This window comes from Musa acuminata, chromosome BXJ2-4, assembly GCF_036884655.1.
Source record: "Musa acuminata AAA Group cultivar baxijiao chromosome BXJ2-4, Cavendish_Baxijiao_AAA, whole genome shotgun sequence".
NCBI classification, from domain to species: domain Eukaryota; kingdom Viridiplantae; phylum Streptophyta; class Magnoliopsida; order Zingiberales; family Musaceae; genus Musa; species Musa acuminata.
In genome coordinates this window covers 4,608,073-4,619,063 of record NC_088341.1, presented here as the reverse complement: position 1 = coordinate 4,619,063, position 10,991 = coordinate 4,608,073, and the positions used below count along the sequence as shown (strand labels likewise).

The following is a 10,991-nucleotide window of genomic DNA, read 5'->3' as shown; positions in this document are numbered from 1 at the left end:
GGATCTGAGTAGAGTGTAGAAATATAGAACTAGGAAAGCAAAAGGTTGTGATCCTTGTCCATCAGGATTATGTGGCTATGGTGAAAGGTGCTTGTGTACATCTGTTGTCTGTTTCTCACATTTTAGAACCATCAGGTATTTTCAAAGTCCTTTATATTTTAATTGGACAATGGTGCAGCTCCTCTGATCTACTTAATTACAGAAATTAGGTTGTCAGCTTCACCTCCTTCTTTCTCTGAACATCTTCTTCACAACAAGAAGATTTGATGTCTTTTCTTTTGTCATGGGCAAGTGGTTGATCAATGTGCCTTGTAACATAGTTTTTTACCTTTGCAGAACAAATATTGCTTTGATGGAAATTTCTCTTGCTGAATAATTGCTCTAAGTTGAAACTATTGCATGATTGTTGACCCATTAATGCTTGCTGCAAGTGAAGCCACCACATGGATGTTGATTCTGTCGATGTTGTTCTCAAGCTTGCCTTCCCATTAGAACCGAGTTTATACTAGGCTGCATTTAGAACCATTTTCTAGACAAAATCATGGCTGGCATCTGATTTGTTACATGTCAACTGTAGCTTGCATCATTTGCAACACAGCTTAGCAATTGGTTTACTATGCGATTGATAGATATGTTAAGTTGCTAATTCTTTTCTCTTATCAGTTTCTTGACCATTATTTCGCATCGAGCAGTAACTCCAAATTACAATTATAATAAAAGATGTAATTTTCCCGCCATATTTTTTAGTTTTCGCTGGTTCACAATATCGAGCTTATAAACTACTCACTTCCCACTTTAAATTTCAGGTTTATCCTTTAGTTTTACATGATGATATTGTTGATTAACCTAGAAGGTTAAGCTATTAGGTAATGGTCGACACACATTTATCTTAGCTTACCTCTATTTTTTTGTTTTCTTATTCATTTGATCTTACCGGTCTTGAGTGTCTCGACTCTCAGCGGCGTATCTAAGTTGTCTTACCATAGTGTCAAACCATATATTTCACTTTCTAATGCACTAGCACGTAATTTTTCTTTGCTTCATCAATGGTGTCATAATTAAACCTTTTAGCTGTTCTTGGCATTTGGATGTTTTCTCTCTATTGCTATCATCTACAGACCTTATAGTAACATGCAATCTGGGTGCTCAAATAGTATGATGCAGATGTAAGGATGCATGTCCAAGCCCCACATTGGTTTCTTTTCTAAGAACTTCATAAATAAGATGCACATCAATTCTTTTTTTTTTTTTGGTTTGATAATGGCAGTGTGTTTATTCTTGAGCACTGTTTATTGCTATCTTATTTCTATTTGCAACCTGATGTGCCAATCTAATTTGCTAATCTTTGTTATGCATCACAGATTTCTCTTTAACATCAACTTCCCTAACTCTTTTACATTGTCTCATCTTGTTGGTAATAAAGCTTTACACAGTTTGGATTAATCAAGTTGGTTTGGAGAGGAAGATATATATATATATATATATATATATATATATATATATATATATATATATATATATATATATATATATATATAGAGAGAGAGAGAGAGAGAGAGAGAGAGAGAGAGAGAGAGAGAGAGAGACAAGTATTCAAGATGTCATTTGGCCATCATATATAGCATGATGAATGTAGATCACATCAAGAATAGAAGCAGTACCATAATTGAAGAAGCTCCTTGTACTAGTAATCAAATACAGATTCCTTGGAAAGTTAAGGATAATTTGTCAGATTATGTATTTATACAATGGTTGCGTGAAGAATCTAATATGCTTTTCATATTTTGGTAGAGAGAACAATATTTGGTGTACATGTCCCAGCTGAACTCCGTTGTGATTTAAGCTCCAAAGAGAGTAGTTGTTGGATGCATTGAAGTTGATATGTTCCTGAAAGAACGAAGGCATTACCATCTGCATTAAATTTGCTCAGTTGGATTGGCATTGGCAATCACTCCTATCTTTACCATCTCTTAGTTTCCCATCAGTACTAAATTTAGCAATAAAATCTGGAAAATTGCTGTCCAACTTACTATTTATGACTCAATGGGCTTTAGGATTCGTGCATGGACACTTGGCATTCCCCTATTTCCTTCTTCCTCGAAATCGCGACCTCCTTCTCTCCCGACGCCATGGCGCAATCCCCCTAATCTTCTCCTGTCTCGAGACACCGCTGGAGGTCTGTAGCCCACTTAAGTGCCCCCACAACCCACTCCTAGAAGTGTGCACCCCATTAAATAAACACCTCCTTGCCGAACACCCGTTGGTTCTCCATTGGCGAGCCACGGACGCGCTATAAATGCGGCGGGAGGGTGCGGATCGTCCAGTGGAGCAGCGGTTGGCCAATGGTGAGCGGGCCGCGGATATGGACGCTTCTTGGCCTCTTCCTGTTGGTATCGTGCATGGCGATGGCGGTGGCGGCGCGACAGATGGCGGGAGGGTTGGAGCGCGGCTCCGCGCTCGAGGTCCAGAGCCCGGGGTCTGTTGGCGCCGGCGGCGGGCGCGACGCCTCCTTCTCCTACCTCGGGGCCCTGGGGGGGATCAAGCAGGCCGGACCGAGCCCCGGGCAGGGCCACGCGGCCGCGGCGGCGGGCTTGCACCGGTGACCAGACGATACTGCCGGTGCAGAGAGAGCGAGAAGTGAGATGCTACACGCAATTCAAGTGTCTTGGTTGTAGTACTCAGACATACAAATAACGTGGTGGTGTCTCTGTTCCAGTGAAACATGTTCTTCTTCTCTCACACATCTTTCATGCACAGCATAGAACAGCGAAAACAACATCAAGATCATGCTAACATGGATAAGACACCGTCTTTGATGTAGAAAGACACCATCATAGCCAAGCGAAAGTAATGATAAGCATGAAAATTTCAGGAGCTCAGAAACAAGAGTGAAGCTTTAGATGTATGACAGTAGACATTTGTGTGAAATAAAAATATTATAATGATAATAATAGAGGCATTGGATGTCACCATAATATAAAGAAGAAAGATGAGTGAAAGAAAGGTAGTGGGACTTCTTCCCAAGTGTTTTTACTGAATGGACAAAAGGCAGTGGGAAAGACGATGTTCTTATCTTAAGCTTCCAAAAACTAGGAGTTCTCACAATCTTATCTATCATGCATTGATAGATCCTCGAATATGGATGCCTATAGGAGAACACAACAGTTGATGCAGAGAAAACAAAGTGGCTGCAGGAGCCCACCAATTCGCATCTATCAGGTGTTCCATCATTATGTAAAGTAGCTTCCAAGAAGGTTGCTACACGCTTTTAATGGTTCTCTCACTGTGCTTTTTCCTTTTCTCCTCTCTTTCTTTCTTTCTTTCTTATCTTCAGAGAGGAGAAGAGAGGGAACAAAAGTACTGAGGAGCTTGTGATATCAGCTAGCTTGTGAATTCAAGGAGAAGCAACGCAAAAGGAATTATATGTTGTGTTATTTGTAGAAAGATCACTAGTTGATGGTTGTGCAAAACGCTTAATTCAATCACTATTCTAGTGATTTTAAGAAGAAAATAAAAAGCACCTCCATTAAACATCACACGCCTAAGCATAATATATTAACATGACAAACCACATAAAACATTAATCGACTCATCTGAAACTCATATATCATTTTAGCTAACGATTAATCTTATTTTTCGTAAAGTGTTTTTATTTTTAAAAAATTCTAAGACAATACTCTCGGTCTGATATCATTTGGCACTTCTTTGATGGAATTTATTGTTGCTGCCCGCATCGATCGTGTGAGGGTCCGTCATCATTTATAGCCCCTCTTTATTGCTAAAGACAATCTCCCTCTACTTGCAACTCTTGTGTGAGAACTGATCATCTCTTTCTACCATGTACAAGGTCATCCTCCTCTGTCATGCATGGAGTCATGCAAGGAGCCACCCCCTCTGTTGTACGATGACTAGCCGTTTTCTTTCACTACACTATCTCCAAGCAAGCATCGTTATCGTAAGCTACTCGGTTGAGAGTAACAGTGAAGATGGTAGTTGATGGGTTAGGCTAGATTGAGGATGCAACTACGAACGGGCTAAAAATATGATCATTTTTTAAAAAATATTATTTTAAATTTTTTAAAATATAGATGTTCGGTAAAAAAAAAAAAAAAAAAAACTGTTTTCACCGATTGTGTTTAGGTTACGAGGCATGAGGCTGATGTGGCACGCATACCGCGAAGCTGAGAGGAGTGCCAGGTCAGCGATGTGTCCTCCGGGTGCGTGTCTTCCACCTTGGGTCCCACCCATGGGCATAAATCTTATGCCTCAACTTTCTTCAACCCAAACCCGTAGTCAATTGCACACCTAAGCCTCCCATTTCCCTTCGCCCACAAGCAACAACGTCGCGGTCAAAGGTAAGTAGCATTAGTCTTTGAGGTATTCTCACAAACAAGTGGAATCATGAAACACTTCACAGTTCCCTCGTGAACTGTACACCCTAACCCGTGCGGAAATTGCACACCTAATCTCCCATTTCCCCTCGCGCGGAAGCAACCACACCTGCTTCCATATTCCACGTCCCGGTCAAAAGTAGCATTAGTCTTTGAGGCATTATAACAAACAAAATGGACGCACGAAACACTCCAATTCCCTCCTCCTCCTCCGATTCAATTCAACCACTGCATGTTCCAACTTTTCTACATCAAAAGTCCACTATTTTGCATCATTCTTCCTCTTCGATGCTTCACCAGAGCGCTCGGTCGCTTAACGCATCAAACCACGTCGTTCAAGGCGGCGGTTTCCAACTCTTCCCGGTCAAACGAATCCCCCTCGCTCGACTCCCTACATAAACCAGCACAAGCGGAGCTAACCTCACACGCAGCTCGCTGCTCCTCGTTTCGCCCCGTCCTTCCGTCATGGCCGCAAGAGCCGAGGCTTTCTACTTCGTAGTATTCCTTTTGCTGGTGGCCGATCTCGCGCTCTCGGTGCAAGCCCGGCCCGGATGTTTCCATGAAGAAGGCGTGGCCGACGAGGTCGATCGCTGGTTCGGCGACTTACTTCTCCGGGAGATGAAGACCGGAGGAGCTCGGAGTGCTGATGGATTCATGCGCTATACTTTGGATGGGATAAAGAAGTCGGGGCCGAGCCCCGGGGATAACAATTGATTGGCTTTTGATCCGTCGTGACCCGACCCCATACACCTACCAACTGTTTGTAAAAATGACTTGTATTGTTATATGATTTCCGACAAATATACGCATGATTTATTATCTTCGAACATGAGCTCTTTCTTGCTTATATATATATATATATAATCAACTAATTTGATATTGAAAATTTGTCTTATCAGATTAAAAATACAAATGGTATTAAAATCGTAAAATAAATTCCACGAATCAAACAGCAAAATTAAATTACATAAGAGAAAAAAAAAATACATTTTCCAATTTATTTCTTGGATGAGGTTTTTTTATAGGAATTTTTAGTGTGTGATATGCTGGATATATAACGGGTGGGCTCGGTTCTACAACTGGAGAACCCTGAACGCTGTCTTGGCTCGGACAGGTAAGCTGCACCCGTTGAGCCCTCTCCGCAGCCCAGGAGACTAGTGTCACGGTCGTCACACGCTCATGTCGGCGGGGCTCGTCCGCCTCTGGCAGCGCCGCCTCTCCTCGGCACCATCGAGCTCCGCGAGGATCCTCTCTTCCGTGCTCTTGCGTTCTTTGCACTCCGCCGCCCCCGCTTCTTCTCTGATCGAACAACACGAGCCGATAAAGCCGAAGGGAAAATGGCTCACCCTGCCCCCGTTTTCTCCACCCATCGATTGCGTTTCCGTCGGGAAAGAGCTAGCCGGCCGCCGGCCCGTGGCGGAAACCGAGCCCATGTCGGCATTGAAGTGGGTCCGCCGCTGTTGCCCCCACCTGCCCATGTCTCTCGTCCATAAGCTTTTCCGGCTGAGGCAGGTCGTCCTCTATATGTTCGAATGAATACCCAAATGAGTTCTTTATCCCATATTTTCCTGTAAAAAGGGAGACTTTTGGCAGGTACGGAGGGATCAAACAGCACAAGTGGTATACAATGGTAATGCAACTCCTGCTGAACAGGGCCGACTGCGAAGGGTAATAGTTACAAACCATGAGCTAAATGGATATGATGTTAGCTTAGAGTGCCAATGTCTTTCATTGATGTAATGTTTCAAGGTTTCGGTGAAAGATGCTATGATGCCTGGAGAAGTAATCTTTTTACCTGTATCCGTGCAAAATCTTACCACCGAGGGAAGTTATAGGTCTAAGTATAATGATGTTGAGATCAGCTTCGTTCGCAGCCTCGAATTGTACAAGGTTTCGATTTTTACCCTTTTGTTGGTTAAGGTTCTAGTTGATCATTGTTTTGCTTCAAACTACTTGACTTCATCATTGTGAGGGATACAGGACGAAGCTATTATTGTGGTCAACAAACCTCCTGGTATGCCGGTTCAGGTAGGTAGACTGCATCAATGTCTTTGATGCCTTTGTGCGGATTATGATATATGGTTCTTACCTGTGTTTTTTTAAAGGGTGGCGTTGGCATCAGATATAGTATGGATGCGCTTGCGGCAAATTGCTTGAAATATGAGTGTTCTGAACCACCTCGACTGGTTAGTTTCAACTTTCAACCATGCTTGCTGTAATTTTGGCTATTTCATTTAGTGGTTGCCGTAAGCTATCTTCACATGACTAATTTGATTCGAGTATCGTACATGCTTTAGGCAACATAATTTTGTAATCTGTATCTTCATTCTGGGGAGTACCAACCTCTTTGAAACAAGAAAACAACTTAATTTTCTGGTTCATTCTCTTTTCCTCTCTAGAACTTGGACTCTGAAGTTGGTCCTATGGTATCGTCAAATTTTTATGCCTAACATGGGTGAGTGGAATCATCCTTTCTGTTAATATTCATTATTTGGAGGGTAGATTTATTGCTTAAGGCAGCCACCGGAGCCAGTTACTTACATATTGATCAAAATCCTAAAGGCTGTTAAGGTCACAATGATTTCATCTTTCATCTGTCGATACAATTTTTAATATCTAATTGTCTTTTTAAATAGCCAGCAATTTTAACTGAAGAAGAATAACTGATCTAAAGAACTGAAAGGTAACAAGGGCATGCCAAGAAGTTCTACTACCGTTTAACATTAGAGGAAGATAATGGGCAAAGCTGGCCAAGGCTGACTGGAAGAAACGATTGGTACAGGTGATGTTGGAATACCAAGGCTGATCAACAATGATAGAGCTATAACAAGCTTGTCACAGACAACTAGAATTTGGGCCCTGGGAAATAGCAATTCATAGGGGGCATATGAAGATCAATTTGGTTCTATTATCATTGACATATTCTGAAGAAAATGGTATTTTAAATGGAGTGCAGGTTCGGTATATCATAGTTTAAAATCTCTAGGAGTTTCATCCATTCAAAGAAAGTAAGCCTTCTAACTAGCAATATTTAAAACCCTAAACCCATATAGCATGATTAATGTTTTCAAATCTTAATCAAATGTTTCCTCCTCATGTCTATGTTCAGCTTCAGAGATGGATAACTTGTTCTTGGATCTAATATGTTCTCATGGATATATCATGTTAATACTGTAGATCTCCGAACTCAGTGTGTCGCATGATGTGTTTATAGATTGTTTAGAAGGACATCTGAGGCCTTGTGGTTGATTGTTTCTTTTAGATAGGTTGCGAAAACACTCTACTTGAGCTCAACTAAGTTATAAAGTATGATCCTCCTTTTTTATTGTATTCTTAATGTAGTAAATGATTCACAACTCTTGATGACAAGCCTTACTGTATGCAGGTACACAGGCTTGATAGAGATAGTAGTGGTGTTCTTGTGCTAGGTAGAACCCAAACTAGCACAACCATTCTGCATTCTCTCTTCCGTGAGAAAACTTCTGGAGCACTAGCTGATGTAAGTGAACTTTTATATTTGTCAGCATATTCATGTAACAACAGATCACAAAAATAAATGGACTGAATTTTTAGTTTAATTTTATATGCAATTCATTTTAATGTTTGATTAAGCTGAATTTCTATGCCTCAAGGACATCAATGTTACTCAAAGACCACTGCAGAGAAAGTACTTGGCTCTTGTTATTGGAACTCCAAGACACTCAAAAGGCTTAATATCTGCTCCATTAGCAAAGGTTAAATCATTGAGATGGCTGCTTTTTTTTTGTCTTTTCCTTTCAAGATATATTGAGGCTAATGATGATGGTGTTGCCTGCCAATTTAATGCATTGTGACCTGTCAAACTCAGAGCATGTCTGGACATTCCATAAAGGCCTATGTCTATGCTGTGTAAATAAAAATTCTTTGCAGGAATTAAAATTTCAATTTCGTAAAAATTAAGCCCACTAAATATATTAGTCCAGAGACCGATTGATAAGTTCTTTGCTTTCTACTGTATGTTAAATAATGATTATATGGATCCTCACCAGAATTTTATGTTCTTCTGTTACAGATTGTACTGGAAGATGGGAAGTCAGAGAGAATAATCATTGCAGATGATGGAAAGTCTGCATCATCACAGCATGCCTTGACAGAGTATAAAGTGATCAGATCAAGTCATGGTAGGTGATTTATAGACCAAGCTTTTTACAAGTGTATACTGTTACCTTTTTCCTTGAACAGTATGCTATCTGACCTACATAAGCTCTGTAAAGTACAAACAAGTTTGATGCATGAAACTCGTGATGCTGCATAATTGCTTTGGAGAGGAGGCACAAACCAGTTACTGATGGATTTGATTGAGGAAAATATTCAATAGAATATCTAGGTGTATGTAGGGCCTAGTTAAAGTTTCTCATGTTGCAGTTGAGCAAACACAAGTTAGATGGTCCATTATATTAAGGTGTCTGAACAAGTTGATGAAACTCCAAGCAACTCAAGAAATGTTGGGAGGCAGACTTGGAAAGTAAACATGGTCCAATAGCAGGATCCAGATTCAGCAATTTAATTCTTTTGCTTGACAAATACAGGTATTGATAATACTAGACCAAGTTTCTTGAGATAGGAACTTAGATTATTACAGCTACTGGAACATGGACAAATCTGTTACTTGAATGAACCATAGAATCAAACATCATATCAAGAAAGTATATATTCCTTTTTTGGATTATGGTCATGTTCCATAAGTGTGAATTAAAAGAGGAAAAATCTGCTTTCGGTAGTTAATTTTCCGGATGACCTCTTAGGACCCTAGTTTGCTCCGCATTTTCCTTTCTCTATATATCATGACAAAGATCTAAATCTGTGTGTGTGTGTGTGTGTGTTTGGTTAAGATTAAGGCTGATGTGGCCGCAATCTTACACTAGCTTGCTGTTATGCAGACTACACATGGCTAGAGCTTTTCCCGCTAACTGGAAGAAAGCATCAGGTATAGTAGTTGGTAATCACAAGATTTGCCAAAGTTCCTGTAAATTTTGTTTATGCAGTGATTTCTTTTCCAATTGTAGCTTCGGGTCCATTGCGCTGAAGTTCTAGGAACACCCATAGTTGGGGACCACAAGTATGGTAGGCATGCACACCGGAAGTGGGAACCCATGCGGCTACCAGAGTCAATTATCAAGGGTGAAAAGATCCCCAAAGAAAAGCTTCCATTTGGCCTTGAATTGGATGGCGGAAGCATCTCCGAGAAGTTACCTGGCTTGCATCTCCATTGTAAACAAATGGTTTTGCCTAATATTTCAGTTGCTTTGCAGCAGCTGCAATCATCAACAGGCCATGATTTCTCAAAAGTTGAGAAGCTTAATTTGGTTGCTCCTTTGCCATCTCATATGCAAAGAAGTTGGGAAATCTTGAGCTCATTGTTATAAACCTTTAATTTGAATGTTTGATTATATATTTCCTGTTACTGGGATGACACTTGTATCTTTACTATCATTGGTTAATTTTTATAGAGTTTTGAGATATCTTGGTGAAAGGAACCAAGTGAAGTTGACTATTATTATTACTTGCATAAGCTACTGCTTACAAATGGTGATCCTGTCATTACTTTTATCATATTACCTTTTTCCAACAAAATATTCATTTGAAGAACTTGGAAATGCCTCCTTGTGGGTGTTGTGTAAGTTTAAATTGAATCAGTAAAGTCAAATAGCTCTTCTTGCCATGTTGTCTTTTAGTTGGTAAGTCAAAGTCTTATTTTTGCATAGGTTGCTTTCAAATTTCAACTTATAGGTAGAGCCAAAGACACTGCTTTGTCCATTATTCTCTTTTCTAATGACTGATGAATCCTTCTCACATTTTATCATGACCACAGCCCTAACACCACATGGACTAAACTTAACAAGTTTACTCCAATTATTCTTTGACTATATAATTATGTCTTATATTACTAAATTGAAATAGTTGGGTCCAAAATCCATCTCACCAAGAATCTGATCATATAAAAGCAAGCCTTTCTCACAACAATACAATATCTACCAAAATCTCAAATTTTCTTTTTACTAAAGAGTAAGTGACAAAGAGGTAATTTGAATTTTCATGATCAACCAACATAGTCTTTATTAACTAAGTTAGTCATTATCTTTAGAATTTATTAAATAAAATTTTAATTCATCAACCTTTGATAAGCAAATCTGGTATATCATTATCAGACCAACTATTTAGGTGTAAATTCAGAATTTAAGTGCTTAACCTAAAGTAGGTAACCCAAAAATATCACCATGGAGCTAATGTTTTAGGTGTTTGGCAAGAAATTCAGTACACTAAAACACAAAAATGATATTATATTCAACAAAGAAACAAAATAGATAAAATCTGTACAAAAATTCTGAGCCCTCACAGACCCATCTCTCCCAAACTTATATTTCCAATTGCTAATCTCTCATCCTCTCTGTTCTGTTAATTCTTCTGCCATAGCTTTAGAAGATACTATTCAATCATATTACTAATTTAGAAATTTTAGTAGATATATATATATATATATATCAACAAACTCAGTTCACATCTAATGTCAAATTATTATCACACATAAAATAGCTTAATCTTGGGAAATCTTGACTTCAA

General features: G+C 39.6%; 1 protein-coding gene across 2 annotated transcripts; it reads left to right on the top strand.

The window, feature by feature from the left end:
- The first annotated feature begins 5,460 nt into the window (after positions 1 to 5,460).
- LOC135609608 (RNA pseudouridine synthase 4, mitochondrial-like) lies at positions 5,461 to 9,928 on the top strand. 2 transcript variants are annotated; one of them, XM_065103034.1, is made up of 10 exons: positions 5,461 to 5,903; positions 5,985 to 6,059; positions 6,141 to 6,281; positions 6,372 to 6,419; positions 6,497 to 6,577; positions 7,777 to 7,890; positions 8,024 to 8,125; positions 8,443 to 8,551; positions 9,311 to 9,357; positions 9,437 to 9,928. In XM_065103034.1, exons 1-10 carry the CDS (start codon positions 5,571 to 5,573, stop codon positions 9,794 to 9,796), a joined length of 1,410 nt encoding a protein of 469 aa, XP_064959106.1. In that variant the 5' UTR covers positions 5,461 to 5,570; the 3' UTR covers positions 9,797 to 9,928. The 2 variants fall into 2 exon arrangements, with proteins under 2 accessions (XP_064959106.1, XP_064959107.1); XM_065103035.1 differs by lacking the exon at positions 8,024 to 8,125.
- The last annotated feature ends 1,063 nt before the right edge of the window (positions 9,929 to 10,991 follow it).

What these genes read in the sequence shown, in the direction of transcription:
- LOC135609608 (XM_065103034.1), top strand. Translation starts at nt 5,571, where the DNA reads ATGTCGGCGGGGCTCGTCCGCCTCTGGCAGCGCCGCCTCTCCTCGGCA. An exon ending in CTTCTGGAGCACTAGCTGAT is followed by an intron (nt 7,891 to 8,023) that starts GTAAGTGAACTT and finishes CTATGCCTCAAG; the next exon opens with GACATCAATGTTACTCAAAG. An exon ending in TATCTGCTCCATTAGCAAAG is followed by an intron (nt 8,126 to 8,442) that starts GTTAAATCATTG and finishes CTTCTGTTACAG; the next exon opens with ATTGTACTGGAAGATGGGAA.